This window comes from Saccopteryx bilineata, chromosome 5 (genome assembly GCF_036850765.1).
Source record: "Saccopteryx bilineata isolate mSacBil1 chromosome 5, mSacBil1_pri_phased_curated, whole genome shotgun sequence".
NCBI lineage: Eukaryota > Metazoa > Chordata > Mammalia > Chiroptera > Emballonuridae > Saccopteryx > Saccopteryx bilineata.
Window position 1 is genome coordinate 105,656,899 of NC_089494.1, and position 26,995 is coordinate 105,683,893.

Sequence of the window (26,995 nt, forward strand, 5' to 3'; positions counted from 1 at the left end):
AGGACAAACGGTGATGGATGGAGACTGACTTGGGGTGGTGAACACACGATATAGTGTATGGATGATGTGCTATGGAATTATGCACTAAAATCTTAAAAAATTAAAAAATTAAAAATCCAAGTAAAGAATTAAACCTAGTCCTGTCTTCTCAGAACTGATGATTTCACTACTGTATAAAACTGAGCAACTACACCTACTGATAGAAGCCCTGAAGATCCCAAGTAATGTCTACTCATATCTGCGCCAACCACTGATTTCATTCTGAGCTGCCTTGGTATTCACTGGAGGTACATTTTGTTCACATTTCTACTTTTCTCGCTAAAGCTGTTTACAATTCCAAAACACAGCATAATTTTTAAAAGTCCCATTCTTTTATATTTATCAACTACATTAACATGAAATTGAAATCTAGAAATTAACATTTTTCTCTAGTCAAGAATTCTTCCATTCAGTATTATGGGCTTCTAGGGACATAAATACATTTTAAGGAGGGGGTGGTGTCTGTTCTGTTTTAAAGTGGAGAAAGCAAATGGCTTTAAAGTGGAAATGAAAACCACTCTTCAGCACCTCACCCTTTAATTCATCCTTCCTGGGTTAAGACACTTCCCTGTCCCTGCCCTGCCCCAAATTGTATTTGGATGCCTGTTGCAGAACACCACACTTACAGTTTGGCAGCATTTAATTTTTTTAAAAAGATTTTATTTATTAATTTCTTTTAGAGAGCAAGGGAGAGAGAAAAGGGCAAGGGAGTAACTTATAGTTGCTTCCCGTGTGTGCCTTGACCAGGCAAACCCAGGGTTTTGAACAGGTAACCTCAGCGTTCCAGGTTGACAATTTATTCACTGCGCCCCCACAGGCCAGGCCTGGCAGCATTGAATTTTTATATGTAGCTATCGTTCACAACTCCTCTCTATAGGATGTTAATTATCCTCTTGTAACAATTTGGCTTATAAATTTTTTATACCATTATCTTACTGTATGCCTTTTATTGATACCTTTTGGTAAACTTTTGACCATTTTTAACTTGTTAGTAATTTTGTAAGGGAGAGGGAAGTAGGTTTAAAAGAAGTAGAAATGAAGTTCTTGTTAATTGCTCTCCTCTTTCATGGGGAGAACGAAAAAAGTGGGCCGGAGCTGTACAGTCCTGTAGGACAAAGTTTGTATACTCTATTGCAGGGGTCCCCATCTGGCCCCACCGCACTTCCAGAAGGGGCACCTCTTTCATTGGTGGTCAGTGAGAGATGCATCCTGTGCTCCTGGAGTACTGTATGTGGCGGTGTCACAAAGCGCGGTGTCGCTCACATACAGTACTACTTCCGGTGACACGGGATGCACGCATCATGGCTCCGGAAGAGCGTCATATTACTTTTTACGGCTAGCAGTGACAAATATGGAACCGGACATTAACCATCTCATTAGCTAAAAGCAGGCCCATAGTTCCCATTGAAATACTGGTCAGTACTGGTCAGTTTGTTGATTTAAATTTACTTGTTCTTTATTTTAAATATTGTATTTGTTCCCATTTTGTTTTTTTACTTTAAAATAAGATATGTGCAGTGTGCATAGGGATTTTATAGTTTTTTTATAGTCTGGTCCTCCAACGGTCTGAGGGACAGTGAACTGGCCCCCTGTGTAAAAAGTTTGGGGACCCCTGCTCTATTGTTTGATATCAGTTTCTACTTGACTGATGTTTAATAAATACTTTCTGAGTTAAAAATTCTTTGTATTGCTATTTCTATTACCTGTTATCTCATAACTGCAAATTGATTGTGTTTTAAATGGATTACATGCAGAATCCTGGTTAACAAGGCATAGGTTATGGCCTTGGATGACTATTGTGTATTTCCCACTGATCCAACCTCCCGGGATACCTAAGACTCTTGTGACTTCTCAGGTTCGTAGTAACATACTTGAGTCAGACCTCCCAAAAGCTGGAACTTCTTTTGTCTTCTTGTCTGTGATTTAGGAATCTATTCCCTTGGGATTAATCATGAACTAATTTTTAAGGATATCTGTGCTAACATAACACTTGACATTTACATTTTAGTAGGACCTTTCTAAAGACTATTAAATCCAAATAACACTAATGGTGGGCATTTTGGGTACCATGGCTGCCTCTTCTGGGATCCTAAAATTGTACCTTCTAGACAGACACTGGCTTTCTTTATTAGGCAGTAAAGCAGGGAATGCTCCTGATTGATTTCTCAGCATTAACAGTCTGCCCATCATTTATTTCCCATCGCAAAGCCAGCAGCACACATACCCTATGAGGCCAAAGGTTTACTGAGCTGATAACAATAGTAATTAATATTCCTGCCAGGGAACGGGAATAAACTGTTCACCTGCTGGGGTGCATTATTTTTTCACATTTTCACGGAATGCTGTGAACACTGGAAGATGTGGCTTACTCAATAAATTCAAATAGTGGAGGAGAATTTATTTATCTTCTGGAAAAGGAATAATTAATTATCTTCTCATTAGCATATTTCATCAGTTGCATTTGCAGTAAATACAACATAACTCTGTTATAAAATAGTTTACTACAAACATTCTAGTAGAGCAAGGATTCAGTTTGTTCCTTGAGACATAATTTCCTAGAGTAACAGTGGATTTCACTCAATCAATACAAACTAAAATTAGTCTTATATCACAAGATCATTACACAATTCAAACAAACATTAACACCTACTATTTGTAAAGCACTGAAAAATATGTCACTGACATTTGTACAGTCCTTTGGCATAGTATTACATAGCTCCTAACATTGGTTATTATCTCCATTTTACAATTGAGGAAACAAGCTGAGAAGGTAAATGACTTAATACTAAAGGTGACCAAGCTGACAAGTGGCAGAGCCAGGACCTGATCTCTTTCTCATTTATCACAGCTTCTTGAAAAGGTAGTAATTTACATTCTTGTTCTTAGGAAGCTTACAGGCATCAAGAAGGGCTCCACTTTACTGAGGACAGTTGTGCACAGGAAAACATTGTTTAACCAGAATACAGGTTAGAGAGGTTGTTACAAACAGAAGTATCAAAATACATTTAAATTTCAAATTAGATGAAAATATTCCTAATACATATGATATGCTCCACTGCCTAATACATAGTAAGATCTTTCTTTGATCATAAAAGATTTTTTTCACTGCTTCCAGATCATCCTAACCTTTTAGACCCACAGAATAGAGCAGTCCTGAATGTTAAAGAAGGTATGAAAAAGGGGTGAAGAAGCTTTGGCCTTTGGACCTGACTCATCTCCAGCTTAGGTTCAACTTTTAATCCACAGATCAAATGCCCAAGATAAGATCATATTTAAGCCTTTTGTAAAAATTTGAAGTATAAAATGCCTAAAATTACATTGTTACATCTAAAAGTGAACCATTTATTTTACTGTGAGATTTTGCAGAACAGGAATATCTGGTTTCTCTTTTAAAATAAAAAAATAACATAGGATCATATCAACAGATACAAAAAAATACATTTGATAAAATCCAGTACCCATTTATGATAAAAACTCTCAGCAAAATGGGAATAGAGGGGAGCATACCTCAGTGTAATAAGGCCATATATGACAAACCCACAGCCAACATCACATTCAATGGGCAAAAACTATAAACATTTCCCTTAAGATCAGGAACAAGATGCTTGTTTTCACCACTCTGATCCAACATAGTAGTACTATAAGTCCTAATCATAGCAAGCAGGCAAGAAGAAGAAATAAAAGGCATCCAAATTGGAAAGGAAGAAGTAAAACTGTCATTATTTGCAGATGACCTGATACTGTTTATAGAGAACCCTAAAGATTCCACCAAAAAACTGCTAAAATTGATAAATGAATTCAGTAAATTAGCAGGATACAAAGTAAATATCCAGAAATCAGTTGCATTATTATACACCAATAATGATCCATCAGAAAGGAAACAAAAAACACAATTTCATTCACAATTGCTTCAAAAAGAATAAAATACCTAGGAATAAATTTAACCAAGGATGTAAAAAAAAACCTGTACTTGGAAAATTATAAGACACTGAAGAAAGAAATTGAAGAAGAAACAAATAAGTAGAAGCATATACCATGTTCATGGATAGGAAGAATTAATATTATTAAAATGTCTATATTACAACACAGCAGTCTATAGATTCACTGCAATTCCTATCAGGATAACAATGGTATATTTCACAAACCTAGAACAAATATTCCAAAAATTTATATGGGATCACAAAAGACCCTGAATAGCTACAGAGATCTTAAGAAAGAAGAACAAAGTTGGAGGACTCACACTACCTGATATCAAACTATACTACAAGGCCATAGTAATCAAAACAGCATGGTACAGGCATAAAAAACAGAAAAATCAATGGAACAGAATAGAGAGCCCAGAAATCAACCCATGCCTATATGGTCAATTAATATTTGACAAAGAAGGCAAGGACATACAATGGGGTAAACACACTCTATTCAACAAGTAGTATTGGGAAAATTGGGCAGATACATGCAAAATATGAAACTGGACCACATTCTTACACCACAAACAAGAATACACTAAAAATGTATTAAATATTTAAATATTACACTTGAAACCATACAATCTTAGAAAAAAACATAGGCAGTAAAATCTCGAACATTCCTTTTTTTTTTTTTTTTTTTTTTTTTTTTTAAAGTGAGAGTCAGGGAAGTGGAGAGACAGACTCTTGCATGTTCCCCAACTGGGATCCACCCGGCAAGCCCCCTATAGGGCAATGCTCTGTCCATCTGGGACCACTGTTCCATTGCTCAGCAACCAAGCTAGTTCAGCACCTGAGGCAAGGCTATGGAGCCATCCTCAGCACCTGAGGCCAACTTGCTTGAACCATTTGAGCTATGGCTGCAGGAGGGGAAGAGAGAGAGACAGAGAAGGGGGAAGGGTGGCGAAGTAGATGGTCACTTCTCCTGTCTGCCCTGACTGGGAGTTGGACCCTTCCACACACCGGGCCAATGGCCTACTGTGGAACCAACTGGCCAGGGCCAGACATTTCTTGTAGCAATTATTTTTCTGATATATCTTCTTGGGCAAGGGAAACAAAAGAAAAATAAACAAATGGGACTACATCAAACTAAAAGACTTTTGCACAGCAAAGGAAACAATCAACAAAATAAAAAAAAAAACAACCCACTGAATGGGAAAACATATTTTCTGATACATCTGATAATGGATTAATATCCAAAATTTATAAAGAACTTATACAACTCAATGCCCCCAAACAATCCAATTAAAAAAAATGGGCAAATAACCTAAATACTTTTCTAAGAAGCACATAAGATGGCCAACAGACATATGAGAAGATGCTCAATATCACTAATCATCAGAGAAATGCTAATTAAAACCACAATGAGATATCATCAACTCACACCTATCAGAAATGCTATGATTAATACATCATCAAATAACAAATGTTGGTGAGGGTGTGGAGTAAAGGGAACACTTGGGTACTATTAGTGAGAATGCAGATTGGTACAGCCACTGTGAAAAGCAGTATGGAGTCACTTCAAAAAGTTGAAAATTCAACTGCCTGATGACCCAGTAATTCCACCTCTGGGAATTTATCAGAAGAAACTCAAAACTTAACTCAGAAGAATATATGCAACCTTATATTCACTGCATTGTTATTTACAATAGCCAAGATTTGGAAACAGGCCAAGTGCCCATCAGTAGATGAATGGATAGAAAAGCTGTGGTACATTTACCCAATGGAATACTATACAGCCATAAAAAGAAGGAAATCATCTTTTGTGATAGCATGGATGGACCTGGAGAGCATTATGCTAAGTGAAATAAGCCAGTCAAAGAAGACAAGTGCCATATGTTTTCACTCATGTGAAATCTAATGAACAAAATGAACTAACAAGCAAAATAGAGACAGACTCATACATACAGAGCAGGCTGACAGCTTTTGGCAGAGGGTGCTGGGTGAGGGGCAGTGGAAGGTTAGAGCAAAAAACAGAAGAAAGAAAAAAACTCATGGACACAGACAACAGTGTGATGATAGTCAGGGGGTGAGGTAGAGGAGGGTATGGGTGAATAAATAGTTTGGGGCAAAATTTGCCTTGGGGGTGAATACATAATACGGTGTACAGAGATGTGTTATAGAATTGGGCACCTGAAACTTGTGTAATTATATTAATCAGTGTCATCCTAATAGAAAGAACATATGACTAGATATACTAGTTGAAGGGTTTGAAAGTCCAATTTGCAAAGAGAGGTCTCTTTTTTAAAAAATTGAGGTGAAATTAATATAACATAAAATTAACCATTTTAAAAGTGTACATTTTGGTGGCATTTAGTACATTCTCAAGTGCAACCATCACCTCTATTTAATTCTTAAACATTTTCACAACCCAGAGAGGACCTCATACACCTTATTCCCTTCTCCTACTTCCCCTACCCCACACCCAGTCCTTGCAAACCACTATTCTACTTTCTGTCTCTGTGGATTTACCTACACTGGACATTTACATAAATAACATCATACAATATATGAGCTATATGTCTGATTTCTTTCACTTAGCATATTTTCAAGGTCCTTTCACTTGGAGCTTATATCAGTATTTCATTTTTTTATGGGTGATTGTGATATCCATTTGTATGGATATTCCACATTTTGCCTATTTCATCTGTTAATGAACATTTGAGTTGTCTCTACCTTTTGGCTATTGCAAATAATGCTATCATAAATGTGTACAAGCATTCATCTGAATACTTGTTTTCAATCTTTTGGGTACAGAATATACCTAGGAGTGGCATTATAGGGACATATGCTAATTCTATGGTTAACTTTTTGTAGACCTGCCAAACTGTTTTCTACAATAGCTGCACCATTTTATACTTCAACCAACAATGTAAAAGTATTCTACTTCTTCACATCTTTGTTCACCAGTTTTTTTTTTATTATTATAGTAATTCATTTAATGAGTATGAATGGTATCTTGTTGTAGTTATGATTTTCATTTCCTGACTGGCACTGATGTTGAACATCTTTTCTGGTTTTTGTTGACCATTTATATATCTTTCCTGGATAAATATTTATTACCTTTGCCCAATTTAATAGGGTTATATGTCTTTCTATTATTGAATTGTAAGTCCCTAATATAGAATGAGTACGTGATAAGTAAGTCTACCCAGTCATCCCAGTAATAGCACTTTACTAAACACCAGGCCAATATGTAGTGCCCTGAATGCTGTTTGAAGTAGCTCTCGTGCAAATAGTATCCCTCACTGTTGATGGTATCCCTCATAAAGTCAGTGTTAGACATATTTTCCAAGTGTGTTTCCCCCAGATTTTCCCATTTCCAAGAAATCCAAGGGGTACTAAGCCTGATGGGATGTAATAAGAAAGACCCTTTTCCAAATTTCACACCACTTTCCTACTCCCCTCTGTCCACTGCTCAAAGTCCAGTGCTCACCATCTCTTTCAGCTTCTCTTCTTTGTAGTTTCCTGCTTACACACCTGTCTGTAATCCCTCTATCAAAACCTAAGACAATCAGCAGTCATAGCCAGATGCTAAGCAACCATTTTGTCAGGGACAACACAAAAGCTCAAAGGCTCAGAGACACAAATCAGCCACATAATTTATTACCAAATCAGAATGTTTAACATTTACATTCTAGTGAGTTTCTCCAGTCAGAGAGGCAGTCAGCTTTGAAGTGAGATAAAGTCTCCATTTTGGAGACAGACACTACTTGCAGCTTTCAAATGATGGACCTCTTTTCCTACTAAACAAGATTTTAAGTGCCCTTAAGTCTAACATCAAGCCAAGTGCCATATTGCAAATCTCTAAGTATGTCTATGTTCTTTAAGAAAATCCCTGACCTGTGGTAGCACAGGGGATTAAGCATTGACCTGGAAAACTAAAGGTTGCCAGTTCAAAACCCTGGGCTTCCTTGGCAAGGCACATATAGAAGTTGATTCCTTCTGCTCCTCCCCACCTCTCTCTGTCTCTCTCTATAAAATGAATAAATAGGCGGCCAGATGGCAATGGAGTAGGCAGACGTACCAACTTCTACCTCCCAGAACCAAAGTGGATTACAACTTAATTTTAAGAACCATCATCTGAAAAAAACAAGTTTGGACTAAACTAAGATGACTCTTTAACCAAGGAACACCGAAGAAGCCACACTAAGACTGGTAGGAAAAGTGGAAATGCAGAGAGGGCTGCCCAGCTCCCCAGAGCGAATGTAGCCCAGAGAGACTCTCGTGGTGAGAAGTGAGTTTAGCAGAGAGGGGAGGGTCCTGGGCCCCAGGACAAAAGTCCCAGCCTGCAGCCCCAGAGCCTAGAAGAAGTGTATGGACAGTATTTAGCTGTGAAACAAGACAGGATACTGGTTGTGAGAAAGAGACAGATTTCTCAGACCCAGGATTCTTCTTAAAGGGACCACACAGAAAACCTCTTTCACAACCACTCACCTGGGGTTCTGGGGGACAGGGAGAGAGAGGAGAGGACCAAAGTAGCAGGAAGAGAGTGTAATTTAGGAGGCACAGGGAGAAACATTTTGAGAGACAGCCACCCTAACCCCTGGGCTGAGTCACCCCCCCAAATCTAAAGTGAATATTCCCCTGGAACCAGCAATAACAGCAAAGGGAAGCAGGCACCAGCCAAACAAGCTCTCCCATGACACTCAGAGCAGAGTTACTTAGAAGGAGGGAGCTTTCAGGAATATAGTATTGAGTGCTAGGGTCTGAGCTGCAGTGCCCCCATCCACACTGCTGAGGGCTCAAAGGAGGGCGGGTGGTGGCAGGATGCGGAAGCGCGGTTCTGTCTGTGGGGGTGGAAGCTGGACTAGCCATGACTGAGGCCCGGTGTGAGCTGAGTCCCGCCTGGCAGGGGTGGAGGGGATGCACAAAAATGGTCCAGCACAGCTGCAGAGCCAGGCGGGCAAGAGCAGTCCTGCCTGTAATCCCACCCACAGGGCAAAGGTGAAAACCAGGGAACTGCAGAAACCTGTGGCTGAGCGTGGGTATGCAGCCCTGCCCGGGCCAGGAAGCCAGGGCTTGCAGCCAGACACGTGAGCACAGCTCTGCCCGTGGGGGCACAGCGAAAGCCCGGGAACAAGTGACGACCCACGGCTGAGAATAGGGGTGCAGCCCTGCCTGCGGTGCCAAGGCTTGCAGCCCTGGGGGTGGGGTGAAGGTCGAGGCTGGCTGAGGCTTGTAGACTTGGATATGCAAACCTAGCCCCTCCCGTGGAAGAGAGGAGGAAACCAGAGCGGGCTAGCCCTGGCAACACCCATACCTGAACGCTGGAGGCAGCGGCAGAGGTCATGGCAGGCCTGCAGACAGACCACACCTAGGGAACACACAGGCCACACCCATTGAACTCCAGCGACCACACCCTTATTATACACAGACAAAATGAGAAGGCAGAGAAATGCAACCCAAATGAATCAAGAGAAATCCCCAGAAAAGAACTTGAATGAGTCAGGTATAACCAAATTACTGGATGCAGAGTTTAAAATAATGATTGTTAAGATGCTCAAAGATCTTAGAACAACAATAGATGGACATAACGAACACCTAAATAAAGAGATAACAAGTATAAAAAAGGACATTGAAATAATAAAAAAGAATCAGTCAGAAATGACAAATACAATATCAGAAATGAAGACCACAAAGGAAAAAATTAAAAGCAGGATGGATGAAGCTGAGGATCAAATCAGCGAGTTAGAGGACAAGATAAATGAAGGCACGAAAGCAAAGCAGCAAAAAAAAAAAAAAAAAAAAAAAAAAGAAAAGCAACTCAAAAAGTCTGAGGACACTCTAAGAAAGCTCTGTGACAACATGAAGAGAACTAACATCCACATCATAGGGGTTCCTAAAGAAGAAAAGAAAGAACAAGGGATAGAGACTTTGTTCAATCAAATCATTGCTGAAAACTTCCCTAAATTGATTCAGGAAAAAGTCACACAAGTTCAAGAAGCACAAAGAATTCCATTAAAGAGAAACCCAAAGAAATCTACACCAAGACACATCATAATTAAAATACCAAAGCTAAGTGGTAAAGAGAAAATATTAAAAGCTGCTAGAGAAAAAAGGGCTATCATCTACAAAGGAGCCCCCATAAGGATGACATCTGACTTCTCAACAGAAACACTTGAAGCCAGAAGGGAATGGCAAAAAATATTCGAAGTAATGCAGAACAAGAACCTACAACCAAGACTTTTTTATCCAGCAAGGCTATCATTTAAAATTGAAAGAGAAATAAAAAGCTTCCCAAACAAAAAAACCCTCAAGGAATTCATTAAAACCAAACCAATGCTGCAAGAAATGTTAAAGGGTCTGTTGTAAATAGATCAAAGGGGGGGAAAATATAGCAAAAGAGAAATACAGCTTTAAAGAATAAAATGGCAATAAACAAATACATATCAATAATAACCTTAAATGTAAATGGATCAAATGATCCAATCAAAAAACATAGGTAGATGTGTGGGTAATAAAACAGGACCCATACATATACTGTCTACAAGGGACACACCTTAAAACAAAAGATGCACATAGCTTGAAGGTAAAAGGATGGAAAAAAACATTTCATGCAAATGGAAATGGAAAAAAAGCTGGGGTAGCAATACTTATATCAGACAAAATGGACTTTAAAACAAAGGCTATAGTAAGAGATAAAAAAGGTCACTATATAATAATAAAGGGAGCAATCCAACAGGAAGATATAAGCATTATGAATATCTGCGCACCTAATATAGGAGCACCTAAATATATAAAGCAGACTTTGATGGATATAAAGGGTGAGATCAACAGCAATACTATAATTGTAGGGGATTTCAGTATCCCACTAACATCACTAGATAGATGCTTTAGAAAGAAAATTAACAAAGAAACAGCAGACTTAAAGGACATACTAGATCAACTGGATTAAATAGATATCTCCAGAACCTTTCACTCTAAAGCAGCAGAATATACATTCTTTTCAAGTGCTCATTGTACATTTTCTAGGATAGACCACATGTTAGGGCACAAAAGCAGTCTCAACAAATTTAAGAAGACTGAAATCATATCAAGCATTTTCTCTGATAATAATGGCATGAAACTAGAAATCAACCACACAGAAAAACTGAAAAATACTTAAACACTTAGAAACTAAATAGCATGTTATTAAATAACAAATAAGTTAACAATGAGATCAAAGAAGAAATAAAAAAAATCCTAGAAATGAATGATAATGAGCCTACAACAACTCAAAATTTATGGGACACAACAAAAGCAGTACTGAGAGGGACGTTCATAGCATTACTGGCATACATTAAGAAGCTAGAAAAAGCTCAAATAAACAACTTAACCCTGCATTAAAAGAACTAGAAAAAGAACAGTAAGTAAAGCCCAGAGGTAGTAGAAGGAAAGAAATAGTAAAGATGAGAGCGGAAATAAATCACATAGAGGCTAAAGAAACAATACAGAGGATCAATGAAACCAGGAGCTGGTCCTTTGATAAGTAAACAAGATCGATGAACCTTTAATCATACTCATGAAGAAAAAAAGGGAGAGGACTTAAATAAATAAAATTAGGAATGAGAGTGGAGAAATAACAACTGTCACAACAGAAATACAAAGGATTGTTAAGAAAATACTATGAAAACTATATGCCAAAAAAATTAGACAACCTAGATAAAATGGACAAATTCCTTGTAAAATATAATCTTTTAAAAATCAATCTGGAAGAATCAGAAAACCTAAACAGACTGATTACAACAAATGAGATTGAAACAGTTATCAAAATACTCCCCAAAACAAAAATCCTGGGCCTGATGGCTTCACAAGTGAATTCTACTAAATATTTAAAGAAGAACTAATTCCTATCCTTCTCAAGCTATTTCAAAAAATTCAAGAGGAAGAAAGACTTCCAAGCTGCTTTTATGAGGGAAGCATAATTCTGATTCCAAAACCAGGCAAAGACAACACAAAGAAAGAAAGTTATAGGCCAATATCCCTAATGAACTTAGATGCTAAAACCCTCAACAAAATATTAGCAAACCAGATCCAGCCATATATGAAAAAAAAATCATACGCCATCATCAAGTGGGATTTATTCTGGAGAGGCAAGAATGGTACAATATTCGTAAATCAATCAATGTGATTCATCACATAAACAAAAGGAAGGAGAAAAACCACATGATAATTTCAATAGATGCAGAAAAAGTATTTGATAAAATCCAGCACCCATTCATGATCAAAACTCTCAGCAAAGTGGGAATACAGGGAACATACCTCAACATGATAAAAGCCATCTATGACAAACCCACAGCCAACATCATAATCAATAGGCAAAAATTAAATGAAATCCCTTAAGGTCAGGAACAAGGCAGGGGTGCCCCCTTTCACTACTCTTATTCAACATAGTTCTGGAAGTCCTAGCCACAGCAATCAGATAAGAAGAAGAAATAAAAGGTATTCAAATTGGAAAAGAAGAAGTAAAACTATGATTATTTGCAGATGATATGATATTGTATATAGAAAACCCCAAATTGTCAGTCAAAAAACTACTGGACCTGATAAATGAATTCAGCAACGTTGCAAGATAAAAAAATAATACTCAGAAATCATAGGCATTTTTATACACCAACAATGAACACTCAGAAAGAAAAATAAAGAAAACAATCCCCTTTACTATTGCAACCAAAAAAATAAAGTACCTAGGAGTAAATTTAACCAAGGAGATTAAAGACTTGTACTCGGAAAATTATAAAACATTGATAAAAGAAATCAAGGAAGATACAAACAAGTGGAAGCATATACTGTGCTCATGCTTAGGAAGAATAAACATCATTAAAATGTCTATATTACCCAAAGCAATTTATAAATTCAATGCAATACCAATTAAAATACCAATGACATACTTCAAAGATATAGAACACATATTCCAAGAATTTATATGGAACCAAAAGAGAACATGAATAACCTCAGCAATCTTGAAAAGGAAGAAAAAAGTGGGAGGTATCACACTTCCTGATATCAAGTTATATTACAAGGCCATTGTACTCAAAACAGCTTTGTACTGGCATAAGAACAGGTGTATAGATCTATGGAACAGAATAAAGAACCCAGAAATAAACCCATACCTTTATGGACAACTGATATTTGACAAAGGAGGGAAGAGCACACAATGGAGTAAAGACAGCCTCTTTAACAAATGATGTTGGGAAAATTGAACAGCTACCTCCAAAAAAAAGGAAACTAGACCACCAACTTACACCATTCACAAAAATAAACTTAAAATGGATAAAAGACTTAAATGTAAGCTGTGAAACCATAAACATCTTAGAAGAAACTATAAACATCTTAGGCAGTAACGTCTCTGACATCTCTCGCGGCAATATATTTGCTGATTTATCTCCATGGGCAAGTGAAATAAAAGACAGGGTAAAGAAATGGGACTATATCAAACAAAAAAGCTTTTGCAGCTTTGGTACATATATACTATGGAATACTACTCAGCCATAAGAAATGATGACATCCGGATCATTTACAACACCATGGATGGACCTTGATAACATTATACTGAGCGAAATAAGTAAATCAGAAAAAACTAAGAACTATATGATTCCATACATAGGTGGGACATAAAAATGAGACTCAGAGACTTGGACAAGAGTGTGGTGGTTACGGGGAGGGGAAGGAGAGAGAGGGGGTTGGGGAGAGGAGGGGCACAAAGAAAACCAGTTAGAAGGTGACAGAAGACAATTGGACTTTGGGTGATGGGAATGCAGCATAATCAAATGTCAGAATAACCTAGAGATGTTTTCTCTAAACATATGTATCCTGATTTATCAATGTCACCCCATTAAAATTAATAAAAAATAAAAATAAAAAAATAAAAAGTTTTTGCACAGCTAAAGATAATAAGAACAGAATAAAAAGACAAACCACACAATGGGAGAACATATTCGACAATACATCTGATAAGGGGTTAATAACCAAAATTTATAAAAAAAACTTGTAAAACTCCACACCAGGAAGATAAACAATGCTATCAAAAAATGGGCAAAAGAAATGAATAGACACTTCTCCAAAGAAAAGATACAGATGGCCAACAGGCAGATTAAAAAATGCTCAACATCACTAATCATTACAGAAATGCAAATTAAAACCACAATGAGATATCACCTCACACTAGTCAGAATGGTGCTCATTAAGAAAACAACACAAACAGTGCTGGAGAGGATGCGGAGAAAAGGGAACCCTCCTGCACTGCTGGTGGGAATATAGACTGATGCAACCCCTGTGGAAAACAGTATGGAGATTTCTCAAAAAATTAAAAGTTGAGCCTGACCTGTGGTGGCACAGTGGATGGAGTGTTGATCTGGAATGCTGAGGTCACTGGTTCAAAACCCGGGGTTTGCCCTGTCAAGGCACATATTATAGGAGTTGATGCTTCCTCCCTCCTTCTCTCTCTCCCCCTCTCTGAAATGAATAAATAAAATATAAAAAAAAATTAAAAGTCGAATTGCCTTTTGACCCAGCTATTCGACTTTTTGGAATATACCCCAAGAACACCATAGCACTGTTTCAAAAGGGAAATACACCTCCATGTTTATGGCAGTGAAGATCTGGAAACAGCCCAAGTGTCCATCAGTAGACGAGTGGATTAAAAAGCAGTGGTACATATATAGAATAAAATACTATGGGGCCATGAAAAAGAAGGAAATCTTACCAATTCCAATAATGTGGATGGACCTGGAAACTATTATGTTAAGTGAAATAAACCAGGCAGAAAAAGAAAAATATCATATGACCTCATTCATTTGAGGAATCTAATGAACAATATGAACTGAGGAATGGAATTGAGACAGAGGAGAAATCAAAGGAACCAGAGGAAAAGAGGACAGAAAGGGGATGATAGGATGGGATAAACCTGAAGGGAAGGGGGGAAGGCGCTATGGATAGGAAGTCAAGGGAGATGTTGAGAGGAATATGGGGAGGGAGGATGCATTCGGGGCAACACTAGAATCTATCATATACGTAAACATAATAAATTAAAATCAATAAAAAATAAATAAATACAATGAGTAAATAAAATATTTTTAAAAAAGAAAATCTCATATATTTTTTCCCTTAGGAAAATCTGGGAACCTGCTATAGATGTCTGTCTGTGATAAAACAGAATTGAAATACCAAACATTTCAGACTTTTCACTATTCAGACTGCCCTTTACTCTAAAATTGTCTTGACTTGCTGAGTTAGCATTTTCAAAGGACACTTAGGGTGAAGATGTCACCAAAAGAGGTCAGCTAGCAGGCCACAAGAGAGGAAAGATCTTTTTTCTTGTCAGATTTACTACTATGCTGGTTTCTTTTGCCAAATAAGAGAACCATTTTCAAAATGAAGGCCATGTTATTTCAGAAAGAAATTTCAGGTGGTCCAATTTCCCTGCTCTTTAATGTTCCAATTTTCTTTACTTCGTGGATGAGGACAATTGGGTTCACAATTTACCCTATCAGTAAGGGATAGAGCTAGGATTTTATCCCAGGTCAATTTGACTTCAAACTGGTGTCTCTTGTCTGCTTACTGTATCACAGTGTATGATTCTGGATGGGTACAGAGATGACCCCAAGGCAGAGGAGCTGATCTGGGGAACTCTCCAGCCGTGTGGAGTATCTGTGATTTTCCTGGTAATAGATAGTGGTTCCCTGGTGATACATGGTCTATGGTGAAGGATGTTCTGCATAAGAACCCCTGTGCAAACAAACCTAATTCCAAGCCTCATTGGTCCCATTCTTTCTTCAACTGCCATTTCTTCCATCCTCTTTTTGAAGACAGTGACTGGTTGCTGATCCTGCACTCTGCTCCCTAATAAGCCATCCAAATAGAAGACCCAGCTTACCTTTCCTACGACATCTGTTAACAGCTTGAGGGCCAGAGGATCATGAACCAAGGAGTCTGTGTAAAAGGAACCAAGGTATTTCTTTGGGTTGATTGGATTGTCCTGGGCACACAGATCTGGGCGCATGCTGAATCCATGGGAGATTCTTCCTATTGTAAAAGGGAAGGCTCCACCTGCAAGTAAAACTCATCACTGAGAGGCTTGCTTCAATTGAAAAGGGTTCCTTTTATGGTGGGAATGTAAAGTAGTACAACCATTATGGAAGAAAGTATGGTGGTTCCTCAAAAAACTGAAAATAGAACTACCTTATGACCCAGCAATCCCTCTACTGGGTATATACCCCAAATTCAGAAACATTGATACGTAAAGACACATGCAGCCCCATGTTCATTGCAGCATTGTTCACAGTGGCCAGGACATGGAAACAACCAAAAAGCCCGTCAATAGATGACTGGATAAAGAAGATGTGGCACATATACACTATGGAATACTACTCAGCCATAAGAAATGATGACATCGGATCATTTACAGCAAAATGATGGGATCTTGATAACATTATACGAAGTGAAATAAGTAAATCAGAAAAAACCAGGAACTGCATTATTCCATATGTAGGTGGGACATAAAAGTGAAACTAAGAGACATTGATAAGAGTGTGGTGGTTACGGAGGGAGGGGGGAAGGGAGAGGGAAAGGGGGAGGGGGAGGGGCACAAAGAAAACTAGATAGAAGGTGATAGAGGACAATCTGACTTTGGGTGATGAGTATGCAACATAATTGAAAGACAAGATAACCTGGACTTGTTATCTTTGAATATATGTATCCTGATTTATTGATGTCGCCCCATTAAAAATAAAATTAAAAAAAAAAAAAGAAAAGTGTTCCTTTTAAATCCTCACTTTGTGTGCAAAGAGAAGTTATGATAGCCCAGATGATTAACAGTAGCAAATAGTCTACTATGTTCTAAATGCTGAGAGATGACCTAGAAGAAACAATGTTAACTCATCTACATATTCAGATTTTTGGAATTTATTCTAAAGAGAGAAAAGTGTGTAAAGATACGTGGTCAAAGTTTGGAAATGTAGTATAGTTTTAATAGCAAAGTACTGAAGCAACCTCTCAGTTGGGGAATATGTAAATAATAATGGCATGTCCATCAACTGTATTGCCACACATGCAGCCATCAAAAATGGTGAAGCTCTGTACTTACTGACATGGAAAGATGTCCCTATATACTGATGAGAAGGAAAAACATGTAGAGTTTGATTGTGTGTGTGTCTGTGAGTGTCCAAGAGTTGTAAACTCAATTACCTGCAGGGATCATCAGGAAATGTAAATAAAATAAAATAGGTTATTTGTAAACAATAGTGAATAGTAGAAATTATTCAAAAGAGAGAGCTTGTAGTTTGACAAGAGGGATTTAAATAAAAACCAAACAAAGCAAAAACTATGACAACCAAACTAAACTTGTCTGCAAAATGGAATTCAGTCCCTGAACCATACTTCATGAATAGAATGATTATGAGAAGGATGTTATGAACTGAATTGTGTTCCCCCAAAATTTGTACATTGAGTCCCTAACCTCCAATGTGACTGTATTTGGAGATAGGGAGTTTAAGAAGGTAATTAAGGTTAAATGAGATCATAAAGTGGGACCCTAATTTGATAGGATTGGTGTCCTCATAAAAGGAGGAAGATACAACAAATCTCTCTCTCCCCCTCTCCCTCTCTGTGCACGCACAGACTAAAGGCCTGGTGAGAACCAAGTGAGAAGGTGGCCTTCTACAATCCAGGAAGAGAAGCCTCACTAGAAACCAACCCTGACAGCACCTGGATCTTGGAATTCTAGGACTGTGAAAACATTAATTTCTATTGTTGAAGCCACCTAGTCTGTGGCATTTTGTTATGGCAGCTGAGCTGAACAATAGAAATGGGGTCTTACCTCCATGTGCAAAACATACTTTCAGTTTAGGAAACTTCTCGAACACTCCACCCATGATCATAGAGCAAATGGCTGTGGTGGTCTCTGCTGGCATTCCTGAAAGAAGAAACAGTCACAAGGTATAGGGCTTGTCACCTCCAGCAAGAAGTTCAGTGATGCTCATGGCTGGGGAACAGCAGCTTGCTGTGATGGTCAGTGCTGAGAAACGTGAGGTTCCTGTGCCCCAGTGTGGCTTGGTTGTCTATAGGCTCTTCCCTTGGCGAGCAGAACCATCTGATGCTTCTTACTTGCCACTTGCAGGTAGAGGCATCTAATGGCTAGAATAGTCAAAGAGCCAGAGAACGTGGCTTTTGTCCTGATGCCCCCAGCTTCAGTTTTGGATGGTGTGGGGCAAGAGAGTACAGTGAATCTGGACTGAACCCTAACTCCTCCAATGTTTTGCTTTCCGGCCTTTGACAAGTTATTTAAATCCCCGAGCATGAGCTTCTTCACTTGTGAGATGGAGACAGTATTGCCCAGCTTGCAAGGCTATTGTGGAGCCTTGCAAATGATGATGCTGGAAAAGTTCTTGGCCAGAGCTTCACATTGAAGGTGCTCAACAAATATTAATTGCTTCCCTGTGCCTCAATCTCCTCATCTGTAAATGGGAATAATAATGGCACTTTCCTGAGGCTTAGTAAGTGTTCAGTAAATATTGACTAATATTATTCCCTCCAATTTTTTTGCTGCTTTGTAGAGCTGAGTTTAAAAATAACTGGATTTAAATGAATTATTTCTAGTACTTTGTGCTAGTGGAAGCAACTGTTTCATGCCTGATGCCTTTACTTCCATGCAGTCAGTCTGAATTACATTTTCAGATGACTGCTTTTCAGACTGTGATTAAGAAATCTCTGGGGGTATCACAGGGGGCTTCACAGCTGAGCCTTCACATTCTGAGGAAGCCTGATTCTCTGGCTGCCTAATGGAGATTTAGGTGATGCTTATCCTGCCCCATTTCTCCATGGACAGAGATGCCCCTGGCTCCCTGGCCTCTTGGGAATTCTGGAAGCATAATGGATTTATGTCCATCTGGGAGTGGGCAGAGCTTCCTGAAGGCAGGAGATGAACAGCATCGCTTCTTTTTAATCCTGTGATTCTGCTTTCCATTAATTACTTGGACCATACCCCACAATCCATTCTCCATATAGAAGCCAAAGTAGAATATTTACAGTGTAAATTGGATTATGACCCTCCCCTCCCCTGCTGGGAATCCTCCAATATACTAATGACCATCTTTGTACCTAGAATAGAATTCTGAAATTAGCCTGTTTGTTTGTTTATGATCTGTATATGTGTTTATTGTATTTTGCCTCTAACCAGAACATAGGCTTTAGGAAGGCAGAAGTTTTGTCTGTGTCTCTATATCCTTGGTGCCTAGTATAGGGCCTGACATACTGGAGGAGATCAATCTGTGTGTGTGTGTGCATAAATGAATGATGTAATGACCCGTTATGCAAATACTCTCCTCTCTTTTCATGTGGGAAGTTCCAATGTAAACAAGTTTGTAGGATTTGTCAAAAGTGTCATGCGAATTAGGATGAGATTTTCTTTGAAGCTATAAAGCAGGGGTCCCCAAACTTTTTACACAGGAGGCCAGTTCACTGTCCCTCAGACTGTTGGAGGGCCGGACTATAAAAAAAACTATGAACAAATCCCTATGCACACTGCACATATCTTATTTTAAAGTAAAAAAACAAAATGGGAACAAATATAATATTTAAAATAAAGAACAAGTAAATTTAAATCAACAAACTGACCAGTATTTCAATGGGAACTATGCTCCTCTCACTGACCACCAATGAAAGAGGTGCCCCTTCCGGAAGTGCCGGATAAATGGCTTCAGGGGGCCGCATGCAGCCTGTGGGCCATAGTTTGGGGACCCCTGCTGTAAAGCATTAGGGCTTCTTGGGCTATCTATCTCTTTCTACTAATTGCTGCTCAAAAATTTGGAGGGGAATGGGTAGGAAGCTGCCTTTCTAATACACTGATCTCTAAAAGCAATGTCAGATGCATAAAATCTAAGAGCAGAAGGAGACCTCAAGCCAGCTCTCTCATTGTACAGATGAACCAGAGTGCAAGGCGGTGAACCAACTTGCTGCAGGTTATACAGAAAAATAGATGAGCTGGAACTGAAATTAAGTTTTTTAAATTTCAATATATTGCTCCACTTAATTCTTCCTGGTGGTTTCTTCATAACTACCTGTATTAACTGGGTGAGAAGAGAATGGACAGTGGCATTGTGAAGAAAATCTCCTGCTGTCCACTTGTGACCATGGCTCCCTGGGTTGTAGAGGAGCTGCACTCTCCCCCGTGGCCCCGGAACTGTAACTCTGTTTTCACTTCTTTTTTTTTTTGTCAGGGATAGTAATGAGAGATTGGATAAACCAAATGGTGGTCTCTCCTCTTTCCCTCTCCCTCATGTGAAACCATGCATGAACAGAGCAGGAGGCAAAGAGTGGAAGAGCAGATAACAGGGAGTGGAAAGCTTGTGTTACCCATTAAGCAGGACCTCAGATCCTTGGGTGGTGCAAGGTGACCTTCCACTCCTAACTCCAGGGTTCTCACTGTAAGAGCTGATACTGTTACTGGCTTTAAAAATATCTATTAGACAGGCATGGTTACTTATTTTTGGAACCCTTTTGGGAATCTGTGTTGTGGGGTGGTTTTGGAGTCAGACTGGTTTATGTAAATTCCATTTTTACTTTTATCGACTGTGTGACTTGGACAATTTTCCTGATCACTCTGAGATTCAGTTTATCTATAAAATGGTTATTAAAATGTCAACCTCGTAGAGTTTTGTGTGGATATGATTAAAATTAAATGAGGGAATATATATAGCACTAATCTGAGTAACAGCTCAATAACTCACAATCCTGTTAATAATTTATACTTGTGTCTTTGACATAAGAGTGTTCCACAGATAACTGGAAAAACCCCAAAGATTAGATCCTCTTTTCTAGACCTCCGAGCTTACACAAACCTACGAGCCAAGGGAGCCAGTATTTGGCCATTCGTCCATCCATCTGCATGTCCCAGGGGTGTACGAATAGGGAACAGTTCAGCTTTTCAGCTGCCTTCAAAGAAGGAATGAGAGAGAAAGTTATTTGGCTGAGCCAGCAGACACAGGGTACTACTTTAGGGAAATTGTTTTTCTCTAGGGCTATATTGATCTGAATACATAAACCAAAATATTTTTTAAGTTGTTTCCTGATCTCTACAAAAGAATCATTGGCCTGATGAGGCAGTGGTGCAGTAGATAGAGTGTTGGACTGGGATGCAGTGAACCCAGGTTCAAAACCCCAAGGTCACCGGCTTAAGTGTGGGATCATAGACATGAGCCCATGGTTGCTGGCTTGAAGCCCAAGGTCGCTCGCTGGCTTGAGCAAGGGGTCACTTGCTATGCTGTAGACCCCCAGGTTAAGGCCCATACAAGAAAGCAGTTAGTGAACAACTTAGGTGCCACAGTGAAGAATTGATGCTACTCATCTCTCTCCCTTCCTGTCTGTCTGTCCCTATCTGTCCTTCTCTCTGTCTGTCACACCACACACACACACACACACACACACACACACACACACAAAGGGTCATTGATAAATTCTGCTCCTGCTTGGAAAATAAAAAGGACACTTAGATTTAACAAGGGGTTTGCGGATTTACCATTGAGGTTGATGAATTTAATATATTGTTCAGCAAAACAAGTCACAGGAAACATCCATCCTTCAAATGTTTTGGCTGAGAGCAAAATGCATAAGGACTGATCTTGAACCTCAGATGCCTGGTAAATTTTTCCTGCTGGTTCTTTCTTGGTCTACTTTTTTGGAAGGACTGATCAGAACTTCACTTGGAAACCTGAAGATGTGGATAGTGAGGAAGTGATGTGCTTGGAGTCAGGAGTTTAGGACAGGGCTGCTCCAAGTCTTTGGTCACTCTGAGCCTGATACTGGTTGGGAATTTCTGGGGTTTGCAGGCTTTCACAAAACTTCAGGAGCCCAGCTGAGTCCCCGAGTAGTCTGCTGTGAATGAAATTACTTCAGAAAGAAAAGAGCATTCAGTGCTTCAGTCAGGCCTGTACTGAGATGAAGGTCGTGGGCAAAGCTGTTCCAGGGTCTTCTGGGAAATGGAAATACCACCTGGATGGAATGAACTTTTTGCAACAAAATGTTTAATTTAAAAAAGTTCTTTCAACAGGCATTGAGTATTAGTGCTTGCCAGGGTTCAAAACAGATTTTTCTTAGCATATTTCTTTTCCAAATATATTGGGGTGCTGGCGTGCCTCATCCTACCCTTTCATGTGTTAAGTATGTGGGCTAACCCATTTGATACAATGTGACTTCTATACATAAGCATTTTTAAAATGGAGAAGCAATTCTGGGACAACAGGGATTCTGCAAGTGGCAGGCAAAAGGTAGATTGGAGAAAGAACTTCTAATTCAATAGGTCCTCAGGAACAGAAGAGATATACCGTATTTCCCCATTATAAGACACACCTTAATTCTGGGGCCTGAAATTTGAAAAAAAAAAGTATTACATAAAGTTATTGAACTCAAGTTTGATTCATCATAAAATTCATACAACTCCTTATCACTGTCAAAACTCCCATCCATTAGCTTGTCCTCATCTGTGTCTGATGACAATCACTGTCTTCATATATTGCCTCGTCCTCAGTTCCATCTATGGCATTTGAAATGCCACACTTCTTCAATGACTTGACAATGATCTCGATCTTGATATTATCCCAGGATCTTTTCACCCAGGTATAAACTTCTCCTATAGTTGGTTTCTTCCCTCTTCCTGCTGGTGTCAAATTGTCCCCAGAAGACTTCATCCATTGCTTCCATTCATCTCTCATGGCAGCTTTGAAGGGTTTGTTAATGCTGACATCAAGTGGTTGGAGTTGGGATGTCAAGCCTCCAGGTATGACAGCAAGTTTTGTTTTTTGCTCTGCAGCGATCTTCTTTGTGTTTTTTGTTATGTGTGCCCTGAACTGATCAAGCACCAATAGGGCAGGTTTGTGTAAGAGCCCACCTGGTCTCCTTCTTCAAACTTTCTCAGACCAGATCTTCATCCCATCCTGATCCATCCAACCCTTGTCATGAACGTGGACAATCACTCCTTGAGGAATGTCTTCTTTTGGCATTGTTTTGCATTTGAAAATCAGCATAGGAGGCAGCTTGGTTCTGAGGACACAACAAGCTAGAACAACTGTATAATGGCTCTTTTCACGTCCACTTGTCTTCACAGTTACAGTTTTCACCTCCCTCTTATCAACAGTTCTGTTACTTGGGACATCAAATTGAAGGGGGACTTTGTCCATATTTGCAATCTGTCTCAACTCAAACTGATGTGTCTTCCTACATTGAATGACAAAACAATGAAATTTAAGGATCTTCTGCTCATAGCTTTCAGGCATCTTTTGGGCAAGTCTGGTGCATGTTTGCATGCTTATTTCATTCTGTTTCTTGAACCTGAAGCACCAGTTGTGTCCTCCTTTGAAATCAGTAACTTCTTTTTCATCAGAAATTATTCTTGCCTCGTGCTGAACCATCTGTGTGGACACAGGAATTCCAGTTGCCCTTTGCCCTTCAATCCACATCTTCAATTCCCTCTCTAAATCAGGTCATTTTGCTGACTTGCCTCTCATGGCCTTCTTTAGCTGTGGCGTTTTCAGTAAGGTTTCTTAGGCAGTCTTGGTATGATTTCTCAGTTGGAGGAGGACCAAACTTACGTTCAGCAGCACGATTTTCATTCACTTTTGCAAACTGGATCACTTTTAACTAGAATTCAGTACTGTATGAAAATCTTTCCTGAGCCATTTCTGGGCAGAACATGGCAAAACGTAACCTACCATTATACCAGTAATAAGTGCGAAACAATGAGCGCAAAGACAACAAGTGTGAAAAAGCGGAAAATGAAAGTTAAAAAACTACAACCACAAGTATAAGACGCACCCAGTTTTTAGACCCCAAGTTTTTTGGAAAAAGGTGCGTCTTATACATGGGGTAATATGATCAACCTTTTGTTATAATATGAAAATGGATGCAGGCTGGAAAGAAATTAGCTTCTTGGGATACTTTGGGCTTGATAAACACACATGATCATGATATTTCAGTGGGATTAGATTTTTCATTAGTACAAAAGTTGATTCTATGGTCCATAGTGGTTCATTTCTATTCAATTCCAATTAACAAATACTTTTGGTCACCTTTTGTGTGTGAAATATTGTAGAGAACACAAACAGAAGTCACTTATATTCTACAAACTGTAACTCACATTAACTGAGAACTTACCATATGCCAAAGCTATTATAAGAATTTTATAATTATTAACTAGTTTAATTTTTTATGCAATGAACACTTATATTATTACTTCTATCTTACAGAGAAGAGAGCTAAGGCAGATAGAGATGAACTACTTTATCAGGCCTTATGACTGAGAAATGATAGAGGCAGATGGTTTGCCACTACCATTTTGTCTACCTCATACTTGGAACAAAGTCATTTTTTGTGCCTGAAAACTGACCTGAATGTGTATTGTTCACTTACTAGGAAGGGAGGTCTAGGAACTAAGGGGGACAATTAGATGCTCTGGAGCTCCAGGCTGACTTTGAAAAGACAAAGCTACCTTGGTTCATGGAAATGCTTCCTATTTGTGTCAGCCCATGTTATTAGCTCAAGTTGCAAAGTAGTGAGGCTGGCAAGTCTTGCTGACCAAACAAATGTGCTGTCAACCTACAACATCACAAGTCAACTGGGCTAGGATGCTCTCCTGAGTCTCTTCAGAGACTGCCAGCCCCCCACCAGCTTGGTTAGAATGATGGATGTGTCCAGCTAGTCACCCAAATAAAAATACTATCCATTTGGACCCCAACTGGCTACTGTTGCTTTCTGAGCCCATTGGTAACTCATAAATCAATTCCAATGGATAATAAAATGTCTTGCAACTGAAGGTTTTCTCAAGCTGTGCTGAAACAACTTGGATGAATTTGTAAATAAATCCTCTTTCAAAGCTTATTAAAGTTTCTAGAAGACATTCACTGCATCAGCTCTACCACTGTGGCCAATAAACTTCAGGGAGTTCAATATTTAGAGGAACATTAAATCTTACAGGTCATTAGGAGGCAATTTAACAAGCATCCCTCGTACTTGTGGGCAGTGTCCATAGATACAAATATGGGAAGTTTTCCCCATGTAGTCAGAGTTCAAAAGCTAATAAAGGAATAAATGATCAGTGATTATAGTGCTTGGAGGGTCCACCAGCATCTGGTTAATTTATTATGGAAGATTTTGCATTTATAGTGAAAATAGAAAACAATACTATCATGATTCTAGGAGGGAAGTGAAAATTTAAAAATGCAGTTAAATACAGAATTATGCATCTTGAATCCTGGTACTAAAGAAAACAGGCTTAGTTGCAGAAAGAATAGGAAGTAAGGAAGACTGGTGAAGAGGACCATGGAACTGTGAACACTTTAGTTGGATGCTTCAGAAATATATGGCACTGACTTCTTGAGAATATATTTAACTAAGAAATATTTTAAATACTGAAAATTTAACAATAGTACAATGATACAATAAACATCTATAAACTCACTGTCTAGTTTCATCAAATGTTAACATTTTGATGGCATTATTTTTGTTATGTATTTTTATTATATATTTTCAAAATATATGGCTTAAAAAGTATCTTAATTGAGGAATAATTAAATAAATCAAAACGCATATATTAGAATATTATGCAGGTATTTAAAAATCATGCATTAAAAGATTTTTCATTTAGGATGGAAATTCTCTATTAGGACACGAAATCTCATGTGTAATAGAATATAAATATATGCAAATAAAAGATATTTGCAAAGAAAAAACAAATAAAATATACTACAGCACTGGTTATTTATCTTTGAGTGGTGGAGTTACTGGTTACTTTGGATTATGGAATATGTTTTCCTTTTTACACTTTCCTGTATTTCCCAAAATTTCTTCAAAATTATTTCATAATTTTGAAAAATAAGTATTTTTTTCCCAAAGCAAAAATAAGACCTTTTTTTTTTTGCATGTTCTTAACATGGTTCTTTTGCACAGTGGCTGTGATAAGGGTAACATTTTGGCTTCCAAATGAAAGATGAAAAGGAGAGCACGGGGAATAGAAAGCAAAGAGATTTCACTGAACTAACTCAGGACTGGCCTAAGAAGCATTTCCACAAGTCCCTCTTCTAGCAGGATGGCCCACTCCTTCGGGGAGCTCTTTCTACACTTCCTCCTACATCTTAGCGTGTCAGCAGGCATCCGTCTCTCCGTCCGGTGCAGTGGCGCCTTTACCCTCCTCCCGGCGCCCGGCACCCAGCGCAGTGCCCACCCGCCGCGTGTTCCCCGGCAGTGCCGCACACTCACTGCGTAGACCGGGAAGAGTTCCTGCGTGTTCAGGTCCCACTCATTGATGTGGGAGCCGATCTGGAACCCCGGGAAGCCCAGTTCCTTCACACAGCGCTCCATCTCCTTGATGGCCAGCTCAGGGGCCTGCATGGGCAGTGTCCCCAGACCCACGAACCTCCTGGGGTGCCTCGCTACTGTGGCAGCTAAGTCGTTATTTAAAAACTGGCACAGGTCTAAGGTGTCCTGAGGTTTGGCCTGGTGGAGACAGGTAAGGGAAAACCACATCATTCAAGAGTTACTTCTTTAGATATTTACTCTGAACGCCTCCCCTAGAATAAATCACTTGTCATTATTAGTGGCTTTCCCCCTTGGAAACCTGAGGCACAGATCGAGAAAGGTACTACTGGGGAAGACCCAGAAGCCAGTTATCGCAAATGCAAAGGAAACTGTTGATAATTATAAATACTGAGGCTGTGATCCGAAGGTATGGGCACAGTTACTGAGCCTGGCATCCTACACTGTGGATGGAGTGAGGATGGGCCGCTCCACCCTCTGCGGACAGGAGCCTGCGGGGTTGCACACAGGAACTCCCTCCCCCACACAGGAGGCTGGGCCTGTCTGGCCAGTACCTGAGGCCACCAGGGCACCTGCTTGAGATGTCAGGATGTGCTACGTCTCTCCCCTCCGTTTATCCTTCTCCCTGTCCTTCCTGTTGGCAGTGACATCACAGTCACCCCAGCAAAAGGCAGTTGCAGATGAAGGCTGCTTTCCATTTCCCCAACTCT

At 39.2% G+C, this 26,995-nt stretch overlaps 1 protein-coding gene across 7 annotated transcripts in view; it reads right to left on the bottom strand.

Moving 5' to 3' along the window:
• ACMSD (aminocarboxymuconate semialdehyde decarboxylase) overlaps nucleotides 1–26,995 on the bottom strand; it is a 70,491-nt gene that overhangs the window by 9,469 nt on the left and 34,027 nt on the right. For all 7 annotated transcript variants that reach the window (XM_066280000.1, XM_066279999.1, XM_066280001.1 and 4 more), the window contains 4 exons: nucleotides 26,229–26,465; nucleotides 20,822–20,915; nucleotides 17,803–17,898; nucleotides 15,862–16,034 (listed from right to left, as the gene is read on the bottom strand). In XM_066280000.1, the coding sequence (XP_066136097.1) occupies nucleotides 15,862–16,034; nucleotides 17,803–17,898; nucleotides 20,822–20,915; nucleotides 26,229–26,465 (600 nt within the window). The remainder of the gene's footprint in view (nucleotides 1–15,861; nucleotides 16,035–17,802; nucleotides 17,899–20,821; nucleotides 20,916–26,228; nucleotides 26,466–26,995) is intronic.